The sequence below is a fragment of the Strix aluco genome, chromosome 27 (assembly GCF_031877795.1).
Source record: "Strix aluco isolate bStrAlu1 chromosome 27, bStrAlu1.hap1, whole genome shotgun sequence".
Classification (NCBI taxonomy): Eukaryota; Metazoa; Chordata; class Aves; order Strigiformes; family Strigidae; genus Strix; species Strix aluco.
The window spans coordinates 327623-353458 of NC_133957.1; the positions used below are offsets into that span (position 1 = coordinate 327623).

The 25836-nt window shown below is 68.1% G+C and overlaps 4 protein-coding genes and 1 long non-coding RNA gene across 8 annotated transcripts; 3 read left to right on the top strand and 2 right to left on the bottom strand.

Annotated features, from left to right (window-relative positions):
* Positions 1 to 1224: 1224 nt before the first annotated feature.
* On the bottom strand, positions 1225 to 3543 carry LOC141915888 (retinol dehydrogenase 7-like). Its single transcript, XM_074807798.1, has 4 exons — positions 3067 to 3543; positions 2660 to 2918; positions 1821 to 1984; positions 1225 to 1666 (listed from the first exon to the last, which is right to left on the bottom strand). The coding sequence occupies exons 1-4, from the start codon at positions 3380 to 3382 to the stop codon at positions 1449 to 1451; spliced, it is 957 nt and encodes a 318-aa protein (XP_074663899.1). The 5' UTR covers positions 3383 to 3543; the 3' UTR covers positions 1225 to 1448.
* Positions 3544 to 3592: 49 nt separating this feature from the next.
* Positions 3593 to 6788, top strand: PRIM1 (DNA primase subunit 1). Its single transcript, XM_074807819.1, has 13 exons — positions 3593 to 4244; positions 4458 to 4612; positions 4707 to 4813; positions 4917 to 4990; positions 5164 to 5300; positions 5367 to 5425; positions 5499 to 5608; positions 5719 to 5810; positions 5890 to 6034; positions 6131 to 6200; positions 6283 to 6368; positions 6445 to 6543; positions 6622 to 6788. The coding sequence occupies exons 1-13, from the start codon at positions 4142 to 4144 to the stop codon at positions 6639 to 6641; spliced, it is 1257 nt and encodes a 418-aa protein (XP_074663920.1). The 5' UTR covers positions 3593 to 4141; the 3' UTR covers positions 6642 to 6788.
* Positions 6517 to 6934, bottom strand: LOC141915907 (uncharacterized). The gene is made up of 2 exons (XR_012621030.1): positions 6806 to 6934; positions 6517 to 6623 (listed from the first exon to the last, which is right to left on the bottom strand). It is a non-coding gene; the product is annotated as an uncharacterized LOC141915907 (long non-coding RNA).
* Positions 6935 to 7169: 235 nt separating this feature from the next.
* On the top strand, positions 7170 to 17014 carry NACA (nascent polypeptide associated complex subunit alpha). 3 transcript variants are annotated; one of them, XM_074807762.1, is made up of 10 exons: positions 7170 to 7247; positions 7691 to 7762; positions 10049 to 10099; positions 10856 to 13831; positions 15071 to 15156; positions 15279 to 15356; positions 15790 to 15936; positions 16143 to 16271; positions 16521 to 16643; positions 16886 to 17014. In XM_074807762.1, the coding sequence occupies exons 2-10, from the start codon at positions 7693 to 7695 to the stop codon at positions 16898 to 16900; spliced, it is 3675 nt and encodes a 1224-aa protein (XP_074663863.1). In that variant the 5' UTR covers positions 7170 to 7247; positions 7691 to 7692; the 3' UTR covers positions 16901 to 17014. The 3 variants fall into 3 exon arrangements, with proteins under 3 accessions (XP_074663863.1, XP_074663864.1, XP_074663865.1); XM_074807763.1 differs by lacking the exon at positions 10856 to 13831; XM_074807764.1 differs by lacking the exons at positions 10049 to 10099; positions 10856 to 13831.
* Positions 17015 to 18090: 1076 nt separating this feature from the next.
* On the top strand, positions 18091 to 25793 carry PTGES3 (prostaglandin E synthase 3). Of its 2 annotated transcripts, none has more exons than XM_074807809.1 (8): positions 18091 to 18225; positions 22818 to 22931; positions 23102 to 23171; positions 23400 to 23498; positions 23654 to 23743; positions 24123 to 24185; positions 24477 to 24501; positions 24963 to 25793. In XM_074807809.1, coding segments are annotated over exons 1-8 (483 nt in total). In that variant the 5' UTR covers positions 18091 to 18223; the 3' UTR covers positions 24983 to 25793. The 2 variants fall into 2 exon arrangements, with proteins under 2 accessions (XP_074663910.1, XP_074663909.1); XM_074807808.1 differs by lacking the exon at positions 18091 to 18225 and adding an exon at positions 18433 to 18732.
* Positions 25794 to 25836: the final 43 nt, after the last annotated feature.

The following is a 25836-nucleotide window of genomic DNA, read 5'->3' on the forward strand; positions in this document are numbered from 1 at the left end:
CAGGCAGCGCCAGGGCTCTGCTGTTCTCCCACCCTTCCCTCCCCAGCAGCCAGCGCTGGCCCAGCACACGCAGGTCTGAGACGTGATGTGTGGGGGCTGATGGGGATGCTTTACTGGTTTGCTAAGCCGAGCAAAGCGTTTAGGAAAGCTTTCTTGGCTGGAGAAACAGCTCGGCGAGCTGTAACGCAGCTTGCACAAGGGGAGCTGCCCCCCGTCCTGCTGTAGCCCCTCATCCCCCTGAGCTCCAGCACAGCCCGGGGGTGTCTGGGTCTCGCGTGGGCTCAGGCTCTGTGTGCTGGTGGGATCGGGGCTGCTGCAAACGCTGCTCTTGTCCTGCAGGCAAGTGCGCAACCCCAGGGGCTGTACCCCCAGCTAGTCATCGCTAATCAGCCCTTAATTAGAGGTATGAACCGCGTGAGTCACCCCCCCCACGCCGGCTCCCTGTGCCCGCAGTGTCACTGGCTGGTTAACGAGGGCAGAGCTGAGACCTGAGCCTGCCCCGGCCGTGCCAAGCTCGTCCCCACCAGCTGCGGTTTTCTCTGTGCTGGAACTGGCCACCCGCTGCCGGAGGAGACCGCGGGGAACGGGCCAGGCGATTGCTGGTGTCGTGCCGGGAGGGGACCGCCGGCTGCCAGGGCTGAGCCCGAGGTCGCCCACGGAGAAGCTGCGAGGCTGCGCTGGTGCTGAAGGGCCCCGAGCAGCGAGGGAGGGATGAGGAGCCGAGGAGCAAATCCCCCGCAGCCTGAGCGGGACACGCGGGGAAGAGCGGGATGGGCAGGGCGGGGGGGCCCGGCAGCTCCCGGCAGAGCTGGCGCGAAGCACAACCGGCTCTGGGGACCTTTGCAAAGTGCGATTGCTCCCTGCAGCGAGGGAGCTGCGAGCCCGGAGAGCCCCAAGGCCGGTGTTGCAGGAAGCCTGAAGGGAAAAGTACCCTTCAGCAGGTCCCGGGGCAGCAGCACCCTCCAGCACGGCGCAGCCATGGGGGCCACTGGCCCCTCGAAGGGCTGCGGGGGCAGAGACGATCCTGTGCCGCAGCTCGGGCCTCCCCGGGTGTGGACCCTGCACAGAGACAGCACTCGGGGGGGTGACCAGAGACCCCGGGAGCTCCTGCGGCCTGGCATGGCCAGGCACGGCACGGCACGGCACGGCACAGCACAGCATGGCACGGCCTGGCACGGCACGGCACGGCACGGCCGGTGCTGCTGGAGGAGCGGGGACACACCCTTGGCACCGCAGCCCCAGCTGAGGCTGAAACCCCTGCCAGGCGGGGAGCGGGAGTTGTCTTTATTCAGAAGCAAACAGGTCTGCAAGGGGGGGACAGCGGGTTGTGACAGACACCGAGTTAGAAAGTCAAGAACCTGTTGGCACGGCCCCGGCCACGGGCGTGCGGGATCCCACGCTGCGCTGCCAGGCCCCGGCTGCTGCTGCCTGTCGGCCGCGTCCCTGCCTCAGGCTTTCGGGACCGATTTGGGGTAGAACGAGGCAAATACGGCATCGGTGAGGGCTGCCGGCAGGTAGCTGAGCGGGATGTAGAGCAGCTTGGCGTCCCAGCCCGCTGAGTAGCGGGCGCGGGGGTAGCGGCTGGTCAGCGCGTGCTCCATGCAGTCCGTGACCAGGGTCAGGTTGGAGTTGCACAACTTCTGCAGCTTCCTGAGTCCCACCAAAACTGCGGAGGCAGGGAGCACCGCTCAGGCTGCGACCCTCGAGCCGAACAGTGCGGTGGGATGACGGGGCGGTGGGACGCCCCGTGGCCCCAGGGACGGGCCTCGTGTCAGGAGAGAGAGAAACAGCATGGTGGGACCTTCGGGTCAGGTACTTACACTCGTTCAAGTAGTTCTCTCCGTAAACTGCTTTGGTTTCCTCCGGGAGCTTCTCCCAGGTGGAAAGGATGGGATCCTCCAGCTTCTCCTTGCTGGTGATCATCGTCTTGAAGTAGCCCGGCTCGATTATGCTGACCTTCACCCCGAAGTTGCGCATCTCAAGCCTGGAAGGATCAAGCCCCATGGGACGCGGGAGAGCGGCCGAGGGCGGCTGCCGGCCACCGGCCCGGGCTGCGCGTGGCCACCAGCTCTCGTGGGGGACCCACAGCAGCCTCATGCCGGCGGTTCAGCGGGGAGCCCGACGCCCCCAGCAGACCCCGCGCCAGCCCCGGCACGTGGCCGAGGCGGCACGTGAGCAAACGTCTGCCGAGCCCAGACGGGGCCAGAGCAGACGTTGGGACCGCGGGGCCATTGCCCGCAGGATCCTGCGTGGGGGCAAGGTCCGAAGGGGGAGGTGCAGCCGCAGCGGGGGCCAGTGGCGGGGGAACGAACCCAAAGCGCTCCCAAGCCCTTTGCCTTCCCTTTCCCAGCGCTGCCTCTGCCTGAGCTCGGCTCTAAGAGGAGCAGAGGCTGCCCGCGGCAGGCGAGGGTCCCCCTGGGCAGGAGATCACTCCCGTGGGACCCCAGGCCTGTAGCCGTGGCACAAGGTGTCCCGCACCCGGTTACGTGTTACCATCCCCACAACCCCTCCTCTCGCGCTTCCGCAGCAGCTGAGACGAACCCGCTGCGCTCGCTCGCGGTTGCACAAGGAGGGATTTCGGCAGAGGGGGGCTCTGCCAGCCAAAGCCCGGAAAAGCAAACAGGGAAGTCAGGGGTGGTGTCTGCTGTGTGGTAATTACCGGAGGCTGTCGGAGAAGGCCTCCACGCCGTACTTGGAGATGCAGTAGCCCCCACCGAAAAAGGAGACGCGGCCCATCACGCTGGCCACGTTGACCACCCGGCCCCGCGCCTGCCGCAGCAGGGGCAGGAGGCTCAGCGTCACCTCGATGAGGCCAAGCAGGTTGACGTCCAGCACCTTGACGAAGTCGTCCTTGGTCAGCCACTCGTTGGGGGCCGTGGGGATGGCGATCCCGGCGTTGTTCACCAGCCCCCAGAGCCCTGGAGAGAGGGGACGGGGCGAGCTGGGGCTGCTGCCCGGCCCACGGCCCCGCGCCAGCCCTGGCTGTGCCAGCACGGGTCGGCGAGCTGGTGGGGGCGAGCTGGGGGTGGCGATGGGGGTGACGATGGGGCGGCCGCCCCGTCCTACCTTGGTCGCCCACACGCTCCCGGACCCAGGCGGTGGCGGCGGCGATGCTCTGGCTGGAGGTGACGTCCAGGAGGACGGTCTGCAGGCGCGGCGAGGCGGCCGCCCGCAGCTGCGCAGCCCCCGGCCCGGTCAGGCAGGCGGCCAACACCCGCAGCCCCCGCGCGTCCAGCTGCCGCGCCAGCAGGTTCCCGAAGCCGCTGTCGCAGCCCGTGATCAGCACGAACTTCTCCGAGAGCCTCGGTACCGTCTGCCGCTCCCGGTGCCAGCGCCGCAGCAGGCACAGCCCCGCCAGCAGCGCCGCCAGGTACAGCCACATCCTCGGGCACCGGCACCGGGAGCAGAACCGGGAGCGGAACCGGGCGCGGCGGCTGAGTGGCTCCGGACCGACCTCGGCTCTGCCCGCGGCGCTGCTGTTAATGATTAATTAGCGCGACCTCGGCCTCGGGTGCAACAGCCCAGGGGGAGCGCGGGGCCGCCCGGCACTACCGGGTTTGGGGGAGCGGCCGCCCCCCCCCGGCCCGTTCCCCGCCCCGGGCCGCCCCCCGTCGCGGTGCTGCCGCCTCGAGGGCACCGGGCGTCCGGCCCCGGGACTGCGGGCCCTGCCCCGGGCTCTGCCCGTTCCCTGCTCCGGTCCCGGGGCTCCGCTCCGGCAGCAGCCGGGACCGGTCGTTCCGGGTCCGGTCGCAGCCGTGCGGCAGACGCGGAATCCTTAATCCGGAGCGGAGCAGCGCCCGGGGGTCCCCGCACCCCTGCGCTGACAACCGGGCACCCCGAACCCCCCGGGGCACCTCCGGACCCCCTCGGGCACCCCGAACCCCCCCGGACTCCGCCGGACTCCCCCGGGCACCTCGAAGCACCCCGAACCCCCCCCGGACCTCCCCAGGCACCCCGAACCCCCCTGCACCTCCCCGGGCCCCCCCGGTGCGTCGCGCCCCGCTCCCCGTGTACCGACCCGCGCGTAGCCCCCGGCCCCGCTCCCCCCGGCCCCGCTCCCCCCGTGCCCGTGCCCCGGACTACAGCTCCCGGCGGCCCCCGGGCGCCTGTTCCCGCCGCTCCCCGCCGCTTCCCTCCCGCCATGGCGCGGTTCGAGCCGGCGGCGCTGCCCGAGCTGCTCCCGGTTTTCTACCGGCGGCTCTTCCCGCACGGCGCCTACGGCCGGTGGCTCGGCTACGGCGGCGGTGAGCGGGGCGGGGGCATCGCCGGGGCACCGGGACCGGAGCACGTGGAGGGGGGGCGGGGGGGTTATCCCGGGGGCGCTGGGGCTGGCGGCGGCGGGCGGGTCCGGGGCACCGGCGGGAGCAGGGACTGGGGGCGCTGGGGGGGGGCTCTGGAGCGCAGTGAGGGGGCTCGGGCCCCCCCCGACCCCCCCCGACCCGGCCGCGCCCCCGCAGCGAAGAGCTACTTCCAGCTGCGGGAATTCTCCTTCACGCTGCGGGACGACGTGTACGTGCGGTTCCAGTCCTTCGGCAGCCCCCAGGAGCTGGAGCGGGAGCTGCAGAGAACCAACCCCTACAAGATCGACATCGGGGCCGTCTACTCCCACCGGGTGAGTCCTGTCCCCCCCGGGCACCCCGAGGGGCGCACGGGCACCGGCCGGTCCCGGGGATCGCGGCCGGGGCTGAGCCCGTCCCGTCCCGCAGCCCAACCAGCACAACACGGTGCACCAAGGGGCCTTCCAGCCGCAGGAGAAGGAGCTGGTTTTTGACATCGACATGACGGACTACGACGACGTCCGGACGTGCTGCAGGTTCCGGGGGGGGTGTCACGGAACGAGCCACAATAAGGGGCCGTGGGGTAGGGGGGGCGCAGGGGCCCGGGGCGGCAGCCTGACCCGCCGCGCTCTGCCCCAGCTCGGCCGAGATCTGCGCCAAGTGCTGGACCCTGATGACCATCGCCGTCCGCGTCATCGACCGCGCGCTCGTGGGTGAGGGTCTCGGCAACGCGCACGCTCTGCCCCGCGGCAACACGCAGACCCCGAGGCGGGGGCCGGGGCAGAGCTCTCGTGGGGCGGGGGGCAGCGGGGGGTTCGCGGCGCTGCCGGGTGAATGCTGCGGCTCGTCCCGACACGCCACCGCAGCCCGGCTGCTCCCCCCGCAGAGGACCTGGGCATGAGGCATCGCCTGTGGGTGTACTCGGGGCGGAGGGGCGTCCACTGCTGGGTGTGCGACGACGCGGTGCGGAAGTGGTCCCCGGCGCTGCGGGCGGCCACCGTGGAGTACCTGACCCTGGTGAAGGTGGGTACCCGGGGGGCCGAGCACCCCCTGCCCACCCCCCCGTGCTGACCGCCGCTGTCCCCCCAGGGCGGAGCGGAGACCGTGAAGAAGGTGAACCTCTCCGAGCCCATCCACCCCTTCATCAGGTCGGTGGGGACCCCCTGGCCCGGCCCCCGCTGGCGGCCACAGGGCGCTGAGCCTCTCCCCGCTGCCCCGCAGGCGGTCGGTTGCCGTCGTGGAGAAGTACTTCGAGGCGTACGCGCTGCTGGGCCAGGACATCCTGGGCGGCCCAGAGAGCTGGGACAAGGTGCTGGCCCTTGTCCCGGAGGATATCCTTCCCACGGCGGCCCCGCCGTGCGCCGTGCCGGGTCTGGGGGGAGGGTCCGCGCGGGGGGAGAGGGGTCGGCAGCGTCTGCCATCAGCCTTGACTGCCGGGCACAGCACCGCGAGCCGCTGCGGGGCGAGTTCCCCAAGAAGCGGGACTCGGCGCAGCGCTGGGAGCTGCTGAAGGGCAGGATGGAGCGGACACGGGTGAGTGGCCCTGGAGCCGCCCTTGGCGGGGGGCCGGGTGTCCCCCCCCGCCCCGCCGCCCCCTGACGTGTCCCCGCAGCGGTCGGCGGCGGCCGGGCGGAGCGCGCCGTGCTACGCAGACTGGGAGGTGATGCTGCAGTACTGCTTCCCCCGCCTCGACATCAACGTCAGCAAAGGCGTCGGGCACCTGCTGAAGAGCCCCTTCAGCGTCCACCCCAAAACAGGTGGGTCTGGCGCCTGCGGGGGGGACACCCCACCCCCCCCCCCCCCCGGGGACCCCTGGGGCCAGGCACCCCCGCGGTGACTCCCCCCTGTCGCAGGTCGCATTTCGGTGCCGCTGGATCTGCAGAGGCTGGACCAGTTCGACCCGTTCGCCGTCCCCACCATCAGGTGTGTGAGCGGGGCCGGTGGTGGCACAGGGGGGGTCCCGGCTGCGTGGCCACCCCCCGCCACGTCCCGCCATCTCCCACAGCTCCTTGTGCCACGAGCTGGACACGGCCGGCAGCGACGGGGAGCAGGAGGACAGCGGGGAGACGGAGCCCAAGCGCCGCGTGCGGGGTGAGCGGGGCCGGGGCCGGGGCACGGGGGGTTCCCGCTGCCCCCCGCCCCCCCTGCTCAGCTCCCGACCCCCCAGACTACAAGAGGACGAGCCTGGCGCCCTACGTGCGGGTCCTGGAGCAGTTCGTGGAGGAGATGGAGCGTGCCCGGAGGGGAGAGCGGCTCCGCAGGAGCGGTGAGAGCCGGGCAGGGCCAGGGCCTCCCGCGCCTGAGGAGCTTTTTCTGTAAAACTTCCCATTTCTGCTCTTCGCAGACCTGCAAGGAGAGTTCTGAGGCCTCGCCGCCGCGGGACCGGCCGCCATCGCTGCCTCCGCCACCGCCCCCTCCGCCGGCCGCGGGGGTCCCGGCGCGGTGGGGCGGGAGCCCGATGGCCGGTGCCCGAACGCGCCGGCCCCGGCCCCGGCCCGCTCCCCGCGGGCCCCCCCCGACTTTTGTACCTTTTTTACACAAAGACCATTAAACGTCTCCGGTCACCCGTGTGCCTGCGCCCCGGGACGCGCCGAGGGGGGGGGGGGGTGTCAGGGCCCGCGGCCGCGGTTCGCCCGGTGCCCGTGGCGGGGGGGAGGAGCGCGGTCCCTGCCCCGCAGCCCCGGGGTCGCTCCCCGCCCCGTGTTCCTGCCCGCGAGGCCGGGCCCTACGCCCGCGGCGCCTCATCGCCGCCCCGAGGGGTCCCGGCTCCGTTCGCACGGGGGTCCCTGCCCCCTCCTCCCCGGTCCTGCCCGGAGGGTCCCCGCGGGGCCCGGAACGGCGGAGCGCGGCCGCGGGGCGGGGCGGGCGGCGCGCGCTGCCCCTGACCCGGAAGTTCTCGCGCTCCCGGAAGTGGCGCCTCCAGCTGCTCGGTCTCTTTCCGCCGCCATCTTGGGCCCAGCTCCCCGCACAGTGAGTCCCGTCGCCGTTATCCGCCTCCATCCGCCGCCGCGCGGGCCCAGGGCCGCTGCGGGGGCTGCCCGCCGCTCGCGGGCCGCGGCCGGGCCGGGAGAGAGGGCGGGAGGGCGGCGGCAGCCCGGTCGAGGCCGCCGCCGAGCCCGTGGTGGCGCCGGGCAGGGCCGGGAAGGCCGGTGGGGACGGGCCCCGCGCACCGGGAAGGGGCCGCCCGCTCCGTGGCGCGGGGGGACGGCGGGGGAGATGCGGCCGAGGCCCCGCTCCGGGCCGTGGGGGAGGCCCGCTGGCAGCCGCGGGCGGGACCGGGATGGGCCCGGGGTGCCCGGTACCGACCGGGCGGCTGAGCCATCCCCGCAGACCTGTCGGTACCGGGAGGCGCCGGGGGGCGTTGGGAAGGAGCCCCGGCGAGCCCGGGCCTGCTGCCTTCTCCCTTTCCGCAGAAATGCCTGGCGAAGCTACAGAAACCGTCCCGGCCACGGAGCAGGAGCTGCCGCAGCCGCAGGCTGAGACCGGTGAGGCCGGGGGGGGGGGGTCGCGGCTCCGGGGCTGGCGGGGGGAACGTCCCGGTCCGGGCGGGCTCTGGGCGCTCCGAGGGGGGAGGGGAGCAGCGCTGCCGCCGCGCGGGGCTCCGGGCCGAGGGCGCGGTGGCCCCGGCGCCCATCTCGGCCCCCACATCGTGGCGATGCGGCCGAGAGGAAGCTCCGTTTTGCGGTTTCCCACCCAAAACCGCGTCGGTGGCTGGTCCAGGGAACGGGACGGAGCCCGCGGAATTCCCGGTTCTTGTGTCCCAAAGTCCCGGGCAGAGTGGGGTCACCCGCGCTCCGCTACGGGCCGGAGGGGGGGAGCGGGCGGACGGTAACGATCGCTTTGTGCTCCAGCACCGGCCGGGTGCGGGGGGACGGTGCCCGGCTCCGCCTCGGACCGGCACAGCGGGGCCGTGGGGCGGCGCCGGGGCTCGGGGCAGCCCCGGAACACCCGCGCGGGCCGTTGCGCGGGCTGACGCCGCGGGGGCTCTGCCCGCTGCCGCCGCCCCCTTGGCCCAGGGGACGCGCTGCGGGGATCCGTGAGCGGGTGTTGTCACCCGGCCCGGGGGAGCCGCGCGGCGCACGAGGGGGGGTTGGATTTGGGGACCCCCCGGGAGGTCTCAGTCTGTCCGAGGGGGGTTGGATTTGGGGACCCCCCGGGAGGTCGGGGGGTGCCGGCAGACGCGGCCCCGGCGGGGCTGTCGGTGTGACAGCTGTGACGTCAGGTCCCCGGGAGCTGCTGTGCCCTCGGTCTCTCTCCAGGCGTAGCTGGGATCCCTGCGGTGGGGCCGCGTCCCAGCCCCCCCCTCCCAGACAGCTTTTCTCTCGGTCTCAGGCCACAGCTCGCACCTTTCCCCTCCCGAAGCTGCTCTCGAGTCCCTGACGACGGCGTGGGGCGCGCGGGGGTCGGTAGAAGCTGCCCGTGGCGGCAGCCCGTACGGCACCTGCCCCCCCGGCCCTGGGGGGGCACGGGGGGCTCCCAGGGACCGCCGGGCAGGTCTGCGGGCAGCGAGAGGAGGGGCGGGGGGGGTGTGAGGGCTGTCGCGTTGGTCCCCTCTCTGCCGAGCCGGCTGTCGTGAGATGTGGCAGCGCGAGAGGAGCTGGGGCTGGGGGCGCCGGTGCCGGGTTCGCCATGGCCCCGTCAGGCGGTTTCCTTTCCCGTCCTTGGAGCTCTCCGAGAAGCTCGTGGGATGGGGCACAGCGGTCGCTCACGCTGCAGCACGGGGCTACGACTCCCAGGTGTGGGCGGCCGGGCCGTGGAGGCTCTGCAGCCCGGCTGCGTCCAGCAGCCTTCGAAATTACACGCGATTTCCCAGAACCCTGCGTCTCGCCATGGGGCCGCCGGAGCGGTGGAGAAGCGGCGGATTGGAAATGTCGTGTTTGTTGCAGGAACATCTCGAAGGGGGCTGGTGAGGGGTCAGTGGAGGCGGAACGGGGGAGCTGGCGGGGATGAACGAGTTCCCGGGGAAGGCTGTTTGTGCAGCCTGTTCTGCGAAGGGCTCGGGGCCAGCTCGGCTCTTGGTGGGGGTTGTTGCTCCTTTCTGAGGCACCGGTAGGTTCCCCGGGGCAGGAGCGTCCTGGCACCCGCTGGCACCGATGTCCGGCGCTCGCTGAGCAGCTCCGGGCAGGTTCCCATCTCCCACCGCCCCACACTTTGGGGGAAACGGGGTGTCAGAAGTGTTTTCAGAGGGACGTCACCTGGAGAGGAGGCTGCTGTGGGCCACGCACGTGCCAGTGCTCTGGGGGGTGGCGGGGCCAGGACTCGGGTCTGTGACCAGCCCCGGTGGCGCTGGGGAGAGGCTGGGGGGGCAGCGGGCGCGCAGGCAGGGCCGGCCCTGTCCTGGGTCCGTGGGTGACCGGTGCGGAGCTGGACGCGGCTGCAGCGGGAGGAGACCTGCGGCTCCCTCGACGTGACGGGGTCTGCGAACCGGGCTGGTTTGTCCTTGGCAGCCGGCCCGGCTGCGCTGCCCTCGCCCCTCGCTGTCCCTCCCGCAGAGCTGCCGGGACGTGTCGGGGCTGGTGCCGAGGGTGGGGCTGGAGCCGCCGAGGGTGGGTGCGTGGCTGGGCCAGTTCTGCTGGTCAGACCAGCGCTGCCCTGCCGGCACCCGCCCTGAGTGGTTCCCTCTGATCACCAGTTCATGCTGGGAATGGCCGGGCGCTCTCTGGGTGCTGGCTGGGCACTGGCTGGAGGCGAGCGTGTGCTGGGGAGCTGGATGGCGAGCGCACTCAGTTGCCAGGACTTGTGTTAACAAACTGTTGTTCTCGTCCGTCCAGCTCCAGCCCTTCCTCCCGCAGCCCCTGCTACTGCTCCTGTGGCAGCGCCAGGTACTCGGGACCCTCCTCGTTAACACCTCGTGTGCCGCATTAACCAGAGTGTGCCGTTCTGGGTGGTTGCAGTTACATTAACCCTAACAGCTTGCCCCGGGGAGCGCAGGTCACTGCACGGGAGCCAGGACTCGGGGTCCCGTCCCCTCGGTGTGGGAGACCCGCGCCAGCCCCAGCGTCCCTGTCGGGCGGCTGCCCGTGTCCCACCGGCGCTGGAGGGAGGGGGCTGCCGCCTGCCAGAGCGCTCCCGCAACAGTTACACGTACCAGTGTCTTAAATTTGACTTTTCCTCCCGACCCTCGGGTGGGCCCTCGTGTCCCCCCTGCTCCCGCCGGCCCGGGATGTGATTTCTGGGAGCAGCGCTGGGGGTCTGGCCAGGCCTCGGCGAAGGCTGTGGCAGCCCCTTTGGTAGGGGAGCACCAGGGCAGAGCTGGCACAAAGCCTGACCCTGTGCCGGCCCCGCCGGGGCTTCGGGTGCCACCTCCTGCCGTGCCGGGGCTTTGCCCGCAGCTGCACTAGGGGGTGACACAAGTGACCCCGGCGGTGCCGGTCCCGGCAGCCCTGACCCTGGTGGCACTGGGGGTTTCCTCAGCTGGTGCCGGCGCTCGGGAGGTCCCGCAGCGGGGGAACACCCCGCTCCGCGCTGGGCCTGGCAGCGCGGGCTCGAGGGCTGGGGGAGGCCGGGGCTTCTGCCTTCTCCTGGCCTCCTCCCCCTCTCTCCCCCTCTCATGGGTTCACTCTGTTTCTCTCCTTTAGCTGTTCTTCACGCTGCTCATTCCCCACCTCTGACTCTCCCCGCGGAGCTGCCCAGCCCTGCCACGGCTCTGCCCGGCCCCGCCGGCCCCCCGGCCCCCCCTTCCCCCGCTGTGGTCCCCGCCGCGGCCATCCCCGTGTTTTCTGTTCCCCCCCCGCTCCCTGCCCCAGCTCTGCAGGGCCCAGTTCCCGCTCCCCCCCCTCCAGCTCTGCAGTCCCCCGTGGGTTTTGCAGCCCCAGGATCTCCAGGGCCTGCCCCGGTCAGCCCAGTGGCTCCTGCTCCCGCTGCGGTGACAGTGGCCCCCCTCGCCCCGCCCGTGAGCCCTGGTTCTCCCCCCGCATCTCTCGCCCCTCCTGTCAAAGCTGCCCCCGAGGCCGCCCCTCTCCCTGCTCCTTCCCGGGGCCCCGGGGCCGCTCTCCCCCCGCCCCTTGCTGTGCCTCCCCCGCCGGCGTTCCCCACTTTCCTGCCTCGTCCCGAGGCCGCGGCCTGTCCCCAGAGCCCGGGCTCTCCCCCTCTTCCCGCGGCAGCCGCCGTCTGCCCTGTCCTGGCCCCAGCAGCTCCAGTGTCTCCTGGCAGCCCTGCCTCCACCCCGCTGCCTTCTGCTCCGGCCTCTCCCCGGCCCCCCCCCACCCCCCCCCAGTGCCCAGCCCTGGCTGGTGCCATCTCCCCACCTGCCCTTCTGGTAGCCCCCATGGCCATGGCCCCGTTGTCACCCCCTGCCCCTCTGGTGCCAGCCGGGACATCTCCTGGGGGTCCTGCTGCTGCCCCACAGGGCCCAGCCCCTGGTGCTCCAGTCTCCCCACTGGTTCCGCTTGCCAAGACCTGTCCCATGGGCCCTGCCCCAGTGGCCCCAGCTGCTGCCCTCGTTGCCCCTGTGGCTCCCTCGGTGGCCAGGACACCTCCCGGGGGCCCGGGCCCTCAGGCAGCGCCTGCTGCTGCGGCAGCTCCGGTCCCTCCTGCCCTGTCCCCACCCTCTCCGGGAGCTGCCACGGCTCCTCCCGGGCCACCACCAGCAGCAGCCGCGGCTGCTTTGGCCAGAGCAGCCCCAGTGAGCCCCGGCTGCCCACCGGCAGCTCCTGTGCCTGCTGCCCCCTCGGCCCCTGCCAGCTCCCTGCCTGTCACACTGGCGGTGGCAGCTCCGGCCACCCCTCCTGCGGCCACAGCAGCTCCTGTGAGCCCCATCACTGCCCCATCTGTCCCCTCTGCCAGCTCCCCGCCTGTCACACTGGCGATGACAGCTCTGGCCACCCCTCCTGCGGCCAAAGTGGCCCCGGTGAGCCCTGTCCCTGCTCCATCTGTCCCCTCTGCCAGCTCCCCGCCTGTCACACCAGCGATGGCAGCTCCTGCCACCCCTCCTGTGGCCAAAGCGGCTCCTGTGAGCCCCGTCACTGCTCCATCTGTCCCCTCTGCCAGCTCCCCGCCTGTCACACCAGCGATGGCAGCTCCGGCCGCCCCTCCTGTGGCCAAAGTGGCTCCCGAGAGCCCAGCCACTGCCCTGTCTGCTCCTTCTGCCCCTGCCACACCAGCTCTTGCGGCTCCACCAGCTCCAGCTGCCCCTCCTGCTACCAAATCACCTCCTGTGAGCCCCATTGCTGCCCCCTCAGCCCCTGCCAGCTCCCCGCCTGTCACACCAGCGGTGGCAGCTCCGGCCACCCCTCCTGTGGCCAAATCACCTCCTGTGAGCCCCATCGCTGCCCCCTCGGCCCCTGCCAGCTCCCTGCCTGTCACACCAGCGGTGGCAGCTCCGGCCACCTCTCCTGTGGCCAAATCACCTCCTGTGAGCCCCATCGCTGCCCCCTCGGCCCCTGCCAGCTCCCCGCCTGTCACACCGGCGATGGCAACTCCAGGCACCCCTCCTGCAGCCAAATCGCCTCCTGTGAGCCCCGTCACTGCCCCATCTGTCCCCTCTGACAGCTCCCCACCTGTCACACCGGTGGTGGCAACTCCGACCACTCCTCCTGCAGCCAAAGCAGCTCCCAAGAGCCCAGCCACTGCCCCGTCTGCTCTTTCTGCCCCTGCCACGCCAGCTCTTGCAGCTCCATCGGCTCCGGCCACCCCTCCTGTGGCCAAAGCAGCTCCCAAGAGCCCAGCCGCTGCCTCCTCTGCCCCTGCTGCACCGGCGATGGCAGCTCCACCAGCTCCAGCTGCCCCTCCCGCAGCCAAAGCGGCTCCCAAGAGCCCTGTCGCTGCTCCCTCGGCCTCTGCCACACCAGCTCCTACAGCTCCAGCCACCCCCCCTGCGGCCAAAGCGGCTCCCAAGAGCCCTGTTGCAGCAACACCAGCTCCAGCCGCCCCCCCGGCAGCAAAAAAGCCTCCAAAGGGCAGCCCTGTCGCTGCTGCTCCAGTGCCGGGGGCTCTGCCAGCTCCAGCCGCCCCCCCGGCAGCCAAAGCGACTCCCAAGAGCCCTGTTGCAGCCACAACAGCTCCTGCAGCTGCCCCTGCTGCGGCCAAAGCACCTCCCAAGAGCCCTGTCGCTGCTCCCTCGGCTCCTGCAGCTCCGCCAGCTCCAGCTGCCCACCCTGGGGCCAAAGCAGCTCCCGAGAGCCCGGCAGCCCCTGCCGCAGGCACGGCTGCCCCAGCCCCGGGGGTTCCTGGTGGCCCCCCGAAGCCATCGGCTGACAGTGCCGCCCCTGCTCCCCAGAAACCAGAAGCCGGCCTTCCCGGCTCTGCCCCGACGGGCAACCTCCGCCCGCCTGCCTCTTCCGCACCGAGCGCTCCCCCCGCCAAGAAGCAGAGCCCTCCCGGTAAGGCCGCCAAGCCGGCCCCCCGCCCACCCCCACCCAAACCCCCCTCGAAGGCCCCGGCCCCTGCCAGCACTGCCATGGACGACGACGACCTGCCGCCTCTGCTCCCCCCCGAGCTGCCCGCCGCCGAGCTGCCGGCGCAGCCCATCCTGGTGGATCTCTCCCCCCGAGCCGCCGTGGCCCCCGCCGCGGCCCCCGCTCCTCCGGCTAAGCCTGGCCTGAAGAACGACAAGGGTACTTGCCGCCTCGGTTTGCCGTGTGCATGGAGTGTCACTGGCTGCCCACCAGCTACTAACCCCGGATGGGGCCCAGGTGCCCCTCCGCCGCTCGGTCTAGACACGTAGTCTGTGGAAGCGCTGCGGCAGAGGCGGGCCTGGACCGCACCAGGCCGAGCTCAACCTGTCCGGTGAGCCGGGGGACGGGAGGGGAGACGCCCTGCAGCCACAGGACGGGGCAGGCCCAGGCTCGGCACGGTCCAGCACCCGCGGGTCGGTGTCACTAACGTGTGTTCTCGGGCACGGAGCACGGTGTGGTGTGGTGTGGGTGCTGCGACTGCTGGGAAGAGCTGCCACGTGCCTGTCGCCTGTTGTGTGTGTCTGGCGTCCACCGTGGTTTTTCCCCGTGTCCGTCTGCCAGCGAAGGGGAGCTGCGGGCGCTGCCGGTGCCAAACACGCCCATCCCCGCGCTCTGGGGAAACTCCTTTTGCTGCCAGAGCTGTGGGATCCCCCAGGCACGCAGCGACAGCCTGCAGAGAGCTTTGCCGAGGGCTCCCGCGCGCTCGGCGCGGCCATGGGCGAGAGGCCCTTTCCCGGGGAGGAAGCGGGACTGAAGTCAGGTAACGGCTGCACGAGAGGGCGTCGCGGTCACCGCCCGGCCCCCTCCGAGGCTGGAGACACCCGGAATGCGGGGTCAGGCGCGGCTGCGCCGCCGTTCGCCGGCTCATGGCGGCCCTGGAGCCTCCCGGGCCTGGCACAGCCTGACCCGAGCACCCAGAGGTGCCGTTCCCTGGCGGGGGTGTCCAGGGCAGGGACAACTCGTCCCCTGTAGCGAAGTCACGGGAAGGGGCAGCTGCCCCGAGGACTTGGTGAATTGGGTCTCGTTTCTGTGCCGTGTGGCTTCACCGCTGCCCGGCCAGCTCTGAGGGGACCCGGGAGTCCCCCTCAGTGCCGGGCTGCTGCTGGCCAGCGCTGCGCCTCAGGCTGGGGCTCCCTCCCGGCGCCTCCGGGCTACCGCGGTGCTCCGGCCCCCAGCCGCCACCATGGCGAGAGTGCTCAGAACAGGCGCTCGGGCCACCCGCTGCTGCTGGCGTCGAGGTTGCCGAGAGCCCCCTCCACCAGGTCCTGCTCCGCTGCGCTGCCTCGTCCATGCTCGGAACCCCCGGCAGCAGAGGCTACGCCGCAGCAGTTCTGTGGTGTTGCCGCGTCCCCTGGACATGCCGGTGCTGGGAGGAGTGACGCGTGTTTGTTTCTGTAGGGTCTGGGACAGAGTCTGACAGCGATGAATCCGTACCAGAGCTCGAAGAGCAGGACTCCACGCAGGCCACAACGCAGCAGGCACAGGTAGAGCGGCGGCACGAGCCAGCCCCGTGCTGCGCCCAGCGGCACGGAGCAGGATGATCCCGGCTGGCGCTACCCCCCAGCCTCGCATCCTCACGGCTCCCTCTTGCTTCCTCTCCCCGCAGCTTGCAGCAGCAGCTGAAATAGATGAAGAACCTGTTAGCAAAGCAAAACAGAGCCGGAGTGAAAAGAAAGCACGGAAGGTGAGGTGGGGAGGTGGATGGACTGAACCTGGGCGCAGCAAACGGTTGCCCGTGGACTGCTGAGTGCTGCCTCGGGGTCGGGCGCGGTGTCCCCGCGTGCCGGGGTCTCGGCCCCGCGAGCCCTGCTCAGGGCTGCAGCTGCTCGGCCCCGGGCGCTCGGAGCGAGAGGTTTGTGTGGGCAGGGGGACGTTCACGGGCAGAATCCTGGTCTGGAGGGGCCCGGGGCCGTGCTGCGCGTCTCGCCAGCCCTGGGACTAGGGAGTTCCCGGCTCCCAGCGCAGCGTCAGGCCGAGTGCCCGGGAGCGCAGCGGCTGGACGCGCGTTTTCATCTGTGTGGTCGTCGGAGCCGGGTCTCGGAGCAGCGGACGCATCTTTTCCCAGGCTGGGCTGTCTCAGTAACTCCTGTCCCTTGTTTGCCTCTCGTGTTACTCAGGCAATGTCTAAACTGGGCCTTCGCCAGGTGACAGGAGTAACCAGAGTCACCATCCGGAAATCTAAGAACATCCTCTTCGTCATCACAAAGCCAGATGTGTACAAGAGCCCGGCGTCAGACACCTACATCGTCTTCGGCGAAGCGAAGGTGAGTCTGGCAGCTGCGTTACCGGCGCTTGCTCCCTGGGCTCCCCCTGTGCCGCGGCTGCCGTGGGCCCCCCCAGGGGACGTGGGCAGGCCCGGGGTTGGCGCCGGCTTCTGGCGGGGTTGTGCGGCAGAGCTGGGGCTCAGCCCACGTGCTGCCGTCCTGCTCCGCGCGGGCCTGACCTCGCTGACGCCTCTTCCCTCCTCCAGATCGAAGACCTGTCCCAGCAGGCCCAGCTGGCAGCTGCCGAAAAGTTCAAAGTGCAAGGAGAGGCTGTTTCAAACATCCAAGAAAACACACAGACCCCCACCGTGCAGGAGGAGAGCGAGGAAGAAGAGGTAACGCCTTCCCCAGCCCGGCGCTGCGGGGCCGTGGAGCGCCCCGGGTTGGCGCCGACCCGCGGTTTTCGTTCCTTCCTCTGCGTCTTGGCCGTGGTGGCAGAGGGGGGGCGCAGGGTCTGGTCCCGGGGACTGTCCCCAGGGCTGGGCTGGGCCCGGTTCCTGCCCCCATCCAGACAGCCCCGTTCTCTGCCGGGCGCGGAGCCAACGGCGCGGGGCTGGCGCGGACCCGGGCTCTGTCTGCTTTAGGTTGACGAAACCGGCGTCGAGGTGAAAGACATCGAGCTGGTGATGTCCCAGGCGAACGTGTCCCGAGCAAAGGCCGTCCGTGCCCTGAAGAACAACAGTAACGACATTGTAAACGCTATAATGGTGAGTGTCCGCCGGGGGGGACGGGCAGCGCAGAGTCCCCCACTGCCGCGGGTACGGCGGGAGCTTGGGGACGGGAGCGGAGGGACTGCGGGCGGAGAGATGTGCGTCCTGCTGTGGCGCCAGGCTGTGGGGCTCGGGGCCGTGGGGCTCGGGGCCATGGGGTTCTGTGCCGTGGGGCTCGGGGCCGTGGGGCTCGCAGCCACCAGCGAGGTCGGCTCCTCACGCACCTTTTCTCTCTGCAGGAATTGACGATGTAGCCGCCAGAGGGAGGGGCCTTTTTTGGTGTTTCAGAGAAAAGTAAAATGCAACTAAATTTAAAATTTGTACTATTTCTATCAATTAATAAAAGTTGTGGCTTATTGTTGGTGAAACACTTTCTGCTCCGTGTTGGCTTTGCTGCCCCCCCCCCCCGGTGCAGCCTTCTCGGGGGAGCCCGGCCCTGGTGGGGGGGACGAGGAGTCGGCTGCGGGGTGTCACCTCGTCCCCAGGGACGGGCCGGGGCATCGCACACCCCCCGGCCCGGTGCGAGGGGAGGCCGAGGCCCCCCCCGGGAGCCTCCTGCCACCGCCCGCGGCCCCGGGCCCGGCGGAACAGCGGCTGGAGCCGTCGAGACGGGCCCTCAGTGCCCCCCGGCAGCGTTTGTGCTCCCCGGCGCCATAAATCCGCGTTGTGGAAGTTCTAACGGAGAACGCGGGGGGATTCCGGGCGGCCTCCAGCGCCGAGGGGTCGGAGGCCGCAGGCGGGAGCGGGGCCGGGGGAGCCCCCCCGCAGCACCGAGCCCGGTTGTTCCCCCGAGCCGCTCCCTGACCGCCCGCGCCCGGTCCGGGGTTTCAGGGCCCCGCTGCGGGCGGGCGCTTCCCGCGCCGCGGGGGAGCGGAGACGCCTCCGGCCTGAGCCGCCGCCTCTCGCGGGCGAAGCCGCCTCCGGGCCGGGCCCAGGCGGTGCCGGGGGCCGCCGTGGGACGCGGCGCGGGCCGAAGGCCCGAAATCCCCCGGTGCCGGCGACTCTGGAGAGGAGCGACCCCGGCGGGGGGGCGATGGGCTCCGCCGCGCGCGGGCCCGGGGGTGCGGCCGCGGCCCTGCGGCCCCGGGGCGGGGCCTGCGCGGGGTCAGAGCCCCGGGACGGGCCCGCGGGGCCGCGCTGCGGGCGGGGGGCCGCCGGTGCCCGCCTCGGGGGAGGGGGGGGGGGGCCCTGCCCGGACCCCCCCGGCTCGCCATGGGGGGGAGGGGGGCGCTGCCCCGTCGCCACGACAACGGGCGGCCCCGCCCCGGGGCGGGCGGTCGCACCGCGCCCGCGCGGCGAGAAGCTGCTAGAAGGGAGGGGGCGGGGCGGGGCGGGGCCGCGCGTGCGCGAGGGCGGCGGCGGCGCGGCGGGATTTTGCTGCGTCACCAGCGCTGGGCGCCGCCGCTGCCGAGCGCGGGGCATTGTGGGAGCGAGGCCGCGCCGAGCCCCGAGCCCGCCGCCGCCGCCGGAGCCACGGCCCAGCCCGCCCGCGCCGCCCCCGCCGCCGCCCAGAGCCGGACCCGGAGCCGGTGTCCCCCCGCCCCCAGGAGCGCCCGCCGGAGCCGCCGCCAGCCGCCATGTGAGGCCCGGGGGTGGGGAGCGGCGGGGGCGCGCGGCGCGGCCCAGCCCCGCCGGGCCTTGGCCGCCGGAGGACGCTGCGCCGCGGCCCCGCCGGGAGCCCGCGCTGGGCGGCGGGGGGCGGGCCGGGGGGGGGTGGCGCGGGGCCGCGGGCTCCCCCGGCGCCGGCCCGCGTGGTGACCTTGGCCGGCCCCGGCCCGCGGAAGCTGCGGGCGCTCGCCCCGGCGGGGCTCTGCCCCGGGGCGCCGCGGCCCAGCGGCCGGAGACGCGCCGGTTGGCCCGTGTCTGCCCCGGTGCAAAGCGACCGGGGCGTGGATCCCCCGGGCCGGGCCGCGGGTCCCGGGTGTGCGAAATGAATGGGGCTGGGGCGGAGCGGCCGCGGCGGGGAGGGCCGAGCTTGGGGCCGGTGTGGGGGACGCCCGAGACCGGGGTGCGGAGCGTCGCTCGGTGGTTCGATCGGTACCGGCGTCCGCCGAACGGTGCTGGCTAAAACCGCGAGAAATTCCCGGTAAGGAACCCGCGCGGCGTCCATCTGCTGAGAAGCTTTCGCCTCTCCACGTGAATAACGAATAACGGGGGAAAGGCGCCTCCGGAGCGACGCGAGCGCGGGGACCCCCCCCCCCCACCCCGGAAAAGGTCCTCGGGGCGCCGGGAGGGAGCGGCGGCCCCGGGCGCTGCCCCGGCGGAGGCGAAGCCGCTCCCGGCGTGTCCGGAGCGGAAACCTGGGCCCCGAAGTGCCGCGAGGCTGCGGGAGCGCTCGGGCCGTGCTGCGGAGCCCTAATTAGCCCTAATTAGCCGCCTTCATTGTCCTTCTGCCGCGGTGACCCAGAACCGCGCGCGCCGAACGCGCCGAGCCGGGGGGACCGGGGGGGGGATCGGGCCGGGCGGCGGGACTGGGGGGGGGGATCGGGCGGCGCCGGGGGCCGCCGGCAGGTGGATCTCGCGTGTTTGGCTCCAGCGACCGAGGGCGGTCGCGCGTCTCGGAGGTTTTTCTTGGTCGGGAGGGGGCGGTTTGCCCCAGGTACGGGGGGAGCGGCGCCGCCCGGCGACACGGCCGCGGTGTCTGGGGCCTTTTGCCCCCTTGTCCCCGGGGAGGTGTTTACCGAACGGGGAACCGCTTCATCTGAGTGAGACCGAAAGCGAGAAGGACGTAATAAAGTTGGAGTTTTTCATTTAATTTCTGCAGAATACATCATCTTGAAACTGTAGTGCTGCTGCATCCCACTTAGAATTGTCTATAGTCTGAAACTAGTTTAATTTAAAAAAAAAAAAAAAGCCTTTCCAGGGTACATAAACGAAAGCAAAGCTAATTCTGTGAAGCAGATTTCTTACTGCTGTCTGGGGGTGCAAATCTTGTTGAGCGTCGGCTCCTGCAGCAGCCTCGGCCTGCAGGAGCCGTCAGGAGCCTCCCCAGAGAGCAGAGCTGGGTGCAGCCCACGGAGCGCGCGAGGACGCCCGAGGGGCAGGTCTGGGAGCTCCTCGAATCGCACCGAGAGCGCGGCCTCGGGAAGCTGCTCCGGCGCCTGCGGGGGAGCGCGAGATCGGGGCACCCGCAGCTGAATGGCGGCCCCCGCGCTGCGGGCGGCCCCCCCCAGCCCCCGGGGTCGGACGGGGCGGGGGAAGCTGAGCCTCTGTGCCACCCGTCCTGCAGGGAAGCTTCTAGAACCTGATCCACGACACCGTTGTCACGATTGTCTCCTGAAGGCGGTGCCTGGAAGAGCCCGTCAGCGCGGACGCGTGGCGGCCGCGTCTGTTGAGGAGGGCAGCAGGCGTCGAGTCGACCGGAGAAATCGCTGCCGAATGTGGAACTCGGGCAACTCATCCCCTGGGCTGTACCTGCTCGGGCCTGCTCAGGCTGCAGCACGTTTAAATTAACTCCTCTGTTCCAAAGAAGTCCGAATCCCGTTAGGGCGTGGGGACGGTACGTGACCGAAGCACACGCTCGGGTGGACGCTGTTGGCACAAGTCCCCCAGGGTGAGCTGGGCTGAGTAGGGAGGAGGACGTGTGTGACGAGGGGCCGAGCCCAGGAGTCCTGGAGGAGTTTCTCGGTGCCGGTGAGGGAGCAGAAGGTTTTCTGTGGGCGTAGGGAACCGTCTCCGAGGCGCTCGGAGCACGTGCGCGCTTCTCCGTTGGCTTCCGCGTGTGCGGTTTCTCCGAGGAATCTCCCTGTGGGCCAACGCAAATCAGCTGCAGCTTCCGCCTCGTCTCTGACTTGGGTTGGCAGCTCCAACGTATCCGGCGTTACTGGTTTGGATGGTAGGTCCTGACTAAAGCGCTTCACAGGCAACCGAAGGAAGGATGAGAGATGTGAACAACAGATAAAACCGACGGAGGCAACTGCAGCGCAGCTCTCGTTGGAGTGGGGACGAAGCACCTGGGGAGGCGGCTTCGTTTGGTGTCAGAAACGGGAATTACGCTCTAGTAAATCCTCCTTGGTCTCGAATTCCCCTCTGTGGCTCGGAGGCACGTGCGTTTCCTTCAGCTCGAGGACAGTCCAGCGAGATTTTTGGAAGTGCTGGAAGAAGCTGTTGGTGCCTCAGAACTGAGGTCGTGGCCGAAGCAGCTCGAGGGCTGAGGAAGGCGCCCTGGGACGGCCGGAGATATCTCCACTGACGTCGGCAACGGCTGCAGCGGGTTCACGCTATTCAGCAGGAGCCCTGCAGCGTCGTGGGCAGGGACACTGAGATTTCTGTTCCGATAACAGCGTCTCTGGGTGATGTACCCAGTCCCGTGCAGTGGGATTTTGTCTTCCAGCGGCGTGAGAAAGAGCTGCTGTGCAGTTGCCAAACGCAGAGACACACAGAGGGAACAGAGCAGGTTGTTTCTCATCCTCTTTTATTCCTCAGAGTCTTTTGTTCCCTACTAGAAAGGAAACTTGTGTCCAATAAGGAATTAAAAATACCATAGTAAGAAAATTGCTACTCTGCCAGTGTCCTTAACCTGAGTAAGTAGATGCCTCAGCACTTCCCAAAAATGCCGCCAAAAGGGAAAGTGTCAGGTTTTCGCCCACTGGGACGTACCTTGCTTGAAACTAGAAGTTGCATTCAGAAACCCCTCGGGTTTGTGCTCTCAGAGGCGAAACGCTCCATTACCGGCCTCCGATCTGACGTTTTCTGCGCTTAAAATGGGTGCTAACGCTGGAGGAGGCAGCCGTGGCCGTTTCTGCCGCCGTACCGGCCTCTCCTTGGGCTGGCACCTGCGTCTGCGCCGCTGAACTGTGGGTGCTGGTCCCACGGGGGGCTCCGGGCTGGCTCCTGGCTCGGTTGGTCCCGCAGCCGCAGGGCGAGGGAGCGGCGCAGCCACGGTGAGTAACTTCACCAAACGTGTCAGTTCGATGCCAAGAATTGAATTGGTTGATGATCAGGTGAGTCAACATCTGAAGGTTTAGCAGTGGTCACCGTAATCAGTGTTGTGAAGAGTTAATTACCGTCAGGTTCCTGGGCTGTTGCCCGCTCCTGTGTGTGGAGTGGAGCCGCTCGGCCGTGCCCAGATGGGAACGTTGGCGCGTTTCAGCTCCCCGGAGCCGTCGTAGCCACAATAAATCTGGCGGTCAGTGACTGTCAGCTCGGGGTGTCGCTTCAGTCCCCCTCGTGGGTGGGTCCTGCGGGTCTCACTGCTCTGATCTGGCGGCTCTTTGCTTTCCCCTGGGACGCAGACGCGCGGCTGCGGGCTGGGCCCGAGCTGCCAGGAGTAACCGAAAGCGACGGGGAGCCAGCGGGCGAGTGTGCGGCCTGGGGTGGCCCTGGGCAGCCAGGGTGGCTCTGGGTGAGCTGGGGTGGCCCCGGGCAGCCCAGCGGCTGCAGCCGCACGTGAGCGTTGCAGGCCAGCCCGCAGCTCTACAGCCAGGACCTGCCCCGGCCGGGCAGCAGCTCCGCAGCGATTCCTGGTGCCTGGACGGGCGGTTGGTGGTTGCGGGGTGTGTGGGGAGGTGGAAGGACACGGAGAGCGGGGACTTACAGCCTGTGGATGCAGACGGTTGTAGCAGGAGCGGGGATTCTTCAGCGCTTCTGCCTCTGCTGACTTCAGCTGGGTCTTGCTGATAGAAAACCTGTCCCGTGTCCAGGCCCATTTTCTCGTAGCTCCGTGCCCAGAACAGCCGGTTTTGGAGGTGGTGCTGCGGGGCTTTAACTCTTTGGGTGACGACGTGTAATGAAGTCGCCTACGTAGCTGTCGGAAGTGACTGAAGTTTTGCGTCGTCTGTAGTGGCTCATCTTGAAAAGTTTGTCACAATTTTGATGCGTGGTAACACTTGTCTGGGTCTCGGGTTTTGATACGTCGGCGTGAGCTCTTGGGGCGTTACGCGCTGAACGCGTCGTATCGCTTTATTGTTCGCATCTGTTTTCAGCCTTAAGCACTTCTCAAAGATTACTAATAATAAGCTGGTAATGCAGCTTCTAAGAACAGGAGGAAGTCTTTTAGTTGAACTTCTCTAAATCCAATAAAAAAATCAAAACTGCTCAAGTGGTGTGTCAGGAGAAACACCAGGAAACCAGCGTTGTGTGTCTGGCAGCGCGGAAGGGGGAGTCTTAAAGTTCTTTCAGTGTTGATGAAGGATCTGAAACTTGAACTTCTCTTAACTGGTCTGTTCACAGGCAGCCTGCTTCTGCGAAGTGGTACGACCGAAGGGACTATGTCTTTGTCGAGTTTTGTGTTGAAGACAGTAAAGATGTTAATGTAAATTTTGAAAAATCCAAACTTACGTTCAGGTGAGTACCTGGGGCCCTGGCGGTGCTGGGAGGGGCGTGGGGGGTGCCTAAAGGCAACGCTGGTGCTGAGCAGATGATGGTTTTTTAAAAGTAACAGGTTCTGTTAGTGAAGCATATTTGTTCTACAAGATGTTTTGTGCTAAACACAAACATGTTTTTTCTCTTAACAGTTGTCTTGGAGGAAGTGATAACTTTAAACATTTAAACGAAATTGACCTTTTTAATAATATTGATCCAAATGTGAGTATACTCTTGACTCTGCTCTCGCTGTTAGTGCTCCAGCAACTCTGTTCTGGGGGTTGTTTCAGTGTCGGGGGCAAATTGTTCCTCAGACTGCAGGAGTGTGTAAAACTCGGACCCCTGGAAGCATCTCTGGGTGGTGTTTTTCGGGACAAACAGCTCAGGACAGATGAGTTTAGTATAAGCGGTTCCTGCTGATTACACTAACGGATCTTTGCTCTCTTTCAGGAATCAAAGCATAAAAGAACAGACAGATCTATCTTGTGTTGTTTACGAAAAGGAGAGTCTGGTCAGGCGTGGCCGAGGTTAACAAAAGAGAGGGCGAAGGTGGGTCTGGGCTCCTGGCGGCCGGGGCGGCGGCGCCTGCTGCCTCCCCTGGTTTAACGTTTGGGTCCCGTGTAAATGACGTGGCCGTTAACGGTTCTGGTCAGAACGGCCGCTCGGTACTCGCTTGTCCTTACATCACTTGTGTTGATGTGCAGCTCAACTGGCTCAGTGTGGACTTCAACAACTGGAAAGACTGGGAAGATGATTCAGACGAAGACATGTCCAACTTCGATCGCTTTTCTGAGGTACGGGAGGACGAGTCCCTGGGTTTCCTTCTGGGCTGCGCGCGGCGGGCAGGGACCGGCAGCTGCCGGCGGAGCCGCTTCCTTGGCGCCGCGTGACCAGTTTGTGTTTGGTGTCGGGTACGGGGTGAGCGTGTGTCCCGTCGGAGGTGCCGGCCCTGACTGGGCGCACTGGTTGGTTTGCAGGGCAATTAGTTTCATTTTTTTTTTGCGTGCTCACCTTGTAATTTCTGCATGGGTGCAGCTGATTTATCAAAGCAACCGGTGGCTGTTGCTTACAACAATTTTAAGCTATTTTTAGATTTTTACAGTGCTCCCCTAGTTCACATGGAGACTGTGGTTGGCTTCACCCTGTAACGTGGTTATTATCTCTCTGGAACAGATGATGAACAACATGGGCGGAGATGACGACGTAGACTTGCCAGAAGTAGATGGGGCAGATGATGTAAGTGCTTCGCAGTAAATACGTGCAGGGCTGGCTCTGCGCCCCGCGCGGTCGCTGCTGCTGGCTGAAGTCAAACTTGCGCTGATAAAAGCTTAAACGGCGCCATTAAACGTCACCATTAAACGTCACCATTAAACGTCGGGGCTCTGCCAGCGAGGCCAAGCGACCCTGGGCGGCTCCTCGGACCCGCGGGGGGGAGCGCGCCCGCCTCGTTCCGTGGGCTAGAGGGGGCAGGGGGAGAAGTGCCGTCGAGCACAGTCTGCTCCAGTTCATGTTTCTTCTTCTTTCCAGGACTCACCAGACAGTGATGATGAAAGTAAGTCGGTGTTTTTGGTTTCTCTGCGCACGGCAGCAGCGCGAGCGGGGCCCCGAGCGGAGCCGGCGGACGCTCGTCCTGTCGGTCTCGCTGAGTCCGGCCGCCAGCTACTGCCGGGGCCTCGCCCCAGTGGCGTGAGACGATGTAGCCCAGTGAAAGCCTTTGCACACGAGCGTGAAATACCAGTTTGACCCTCCCAGCCCGCCGCAGTCCCGGGCAGGCGTTGGCTCTGGGAGCAGCAGGCGTGTGCACGGGGCGTCGGTGTCTGCGGCGCCGCCTCGGCTCGAGTCCCTCCCAGCCCGCGGCGCTGAGCCCGGGGCCAGGCGCTGCCTCCTGCCCGTCCTGGCTCCTGCTTGTGTCCCTCCTGATACAAGGGGGCTCCTGGCAGCTTTTTAAAAAAAAAAAAAGAAAATGAAACAACCCCCCAACCCGCTAATGCTGTTCTCTCTCTCTCTCTCTAGAAATGCCGGATCTGGAGTAAGGAAAACTGTCGTCTTCAGGGTTTGGGGAAAGAACTTCATCACAACATTTCATAATTGAGATAAGAATTCCTGAGTTGATAGCCCTAAAGGGAGATCCTGCATCCTTTAACCCATTTTCAGTCCATTTTCAATGGCTTCACTGATGGTAGGTGTGTACCATTGCACGGGGCGGTCCTAAGCCACGAGAGGCAATAACGTTATGCATGAACCGTTTTCCAGACTTCCAAAAAAACCCAATTGAGGTGTAGGCAATCGACACAGAACAGTTGCAATAAAGTTTACAGAGCCTCCTTGCCTCGTAGCAGATGTAATTACAACGGGAGAACCCTGAATTTACACCAAGTGGTAAATGAGCATTTTTTTTCCCTCCCCTCTGCGGCCTGAAATTGTACATTTGTACCGGGAACAAAACTGGCTGAAACGAGGATGTCCTGGGCTGGCAGAGCGGGGCGGGCGATGCGCGGTACCTCTGTGGTGTCTTCAGGTCTGTCCCACTAACGTTTGTGGTGAAAAGCAAACGCCATCCGCTCCTCTCGGTGTTTCCTCCCGGGGCGGGGCCCGTCCCCGGTACCGGGTGACCCCAAAGCTTTCCATCTCCTCTCCGGGCTGCGAGTGGCTGTACCTTGTCGCTTGTCAATCTGTACGTTTAGACCAAATCGTATTTGCACTGTGGGTGTGGAAGCGAGTGACCGACCGTGGGGCGCACACGCGCGGCGGCTTCGAACCGGGCTGAAAAACCTCAATTTATGTTCAGAGCAGCGGGGAATTTTTTTAATGTCTACATTCTTTCTAATAAACTGTTGAAGACTCCCTGGCTCTCCTCCTGCCTGGGCCCTGGGCCTTCACCCGCCGG

Coding starts and splice junctions, on each gene's coding strand:
- LOC141915888 (XM_074807798.1), bottom strand. CDS start 3,382: ATGTGGCTGTACCTGGCGGCGCTGCTGGCGGGGCTGTGCCTGCTGCGG. Junction 1,985..2,659: donor GCCTTCTCCGACAGCCTCCG/GTAATTACCACA, acceptor TGATCCTTCCAG/GCTTGAGATGCGCAACTTCG. Junction 1,667..1,820: donor AGAGAACTACTTGAACGAGT/GTAAGTACCTGA, acceptor CTGCCTCCGCAG/TTTTGGTGGGACTCAGGAAG.
- PRIM1 (XM_074807819.1), top strand. CDS start 4,142: ATGGCGCGGTTCGAGCCGGCGGCGCTGCCCGAGCTGCTCCCGGTTTTC. Junction 4,991..5,163: donor CATCGACCGCGCGCTCGTGG/GTGAGGGTCTCG, acceptor CTCCCCCCGCAG/AGGACCTGGGCATGAGGCAT. Junction 6,201..6,282: donor TTCGCCGTCCCCACCATCAG/GTGTGTGAGCGG, acceptor CATCTCCCACAG/CTCCTTGTGCCACGAGCTGG.
- NACA (XM_074807762.1), top strand. CDS start 7,693: ATGCCTGGCGAAGCTACAGAAACCGTCCCGGCCACGGAGCAGGAGCTG. Junction 15,357..15,789: donor GTGAAAAGAAAGCACGGAAG/GTGAGGTGGGGA, acceptor CGTGTTACTCAG/GCAATGTCTAAACTGGGCCT. Junction 15,937..16,142: donor TCGTCTTCGGCGAAGCGAAG/GTGAGTCTGGCA, acceptor TCCCTCCTCCAG/ATCGAAGACCTGTCCCAGCA.
- PTGES3 (XM_074807808.1), top strand. CDS start 18,581: ATGGGGCTGGGGCGGAGCGGCCGCGGCGGGGAGGGCCGAGCTTGGGGC. Junction 18,733..22,817: donor AAAACCGCGAGAAATTCCCG/GTAAGGAACCCG, acceptor GTCTGTTCACAG/GCAGCCTGCTTCTGCGAAGT. Junction 24,186..24,476: donor AAGTAGATGGGGCAGATGAT/GTAAGTGCTTCG, acceptor TCTTCTTTCCAG/GACTCACCAGACAGTGATGA.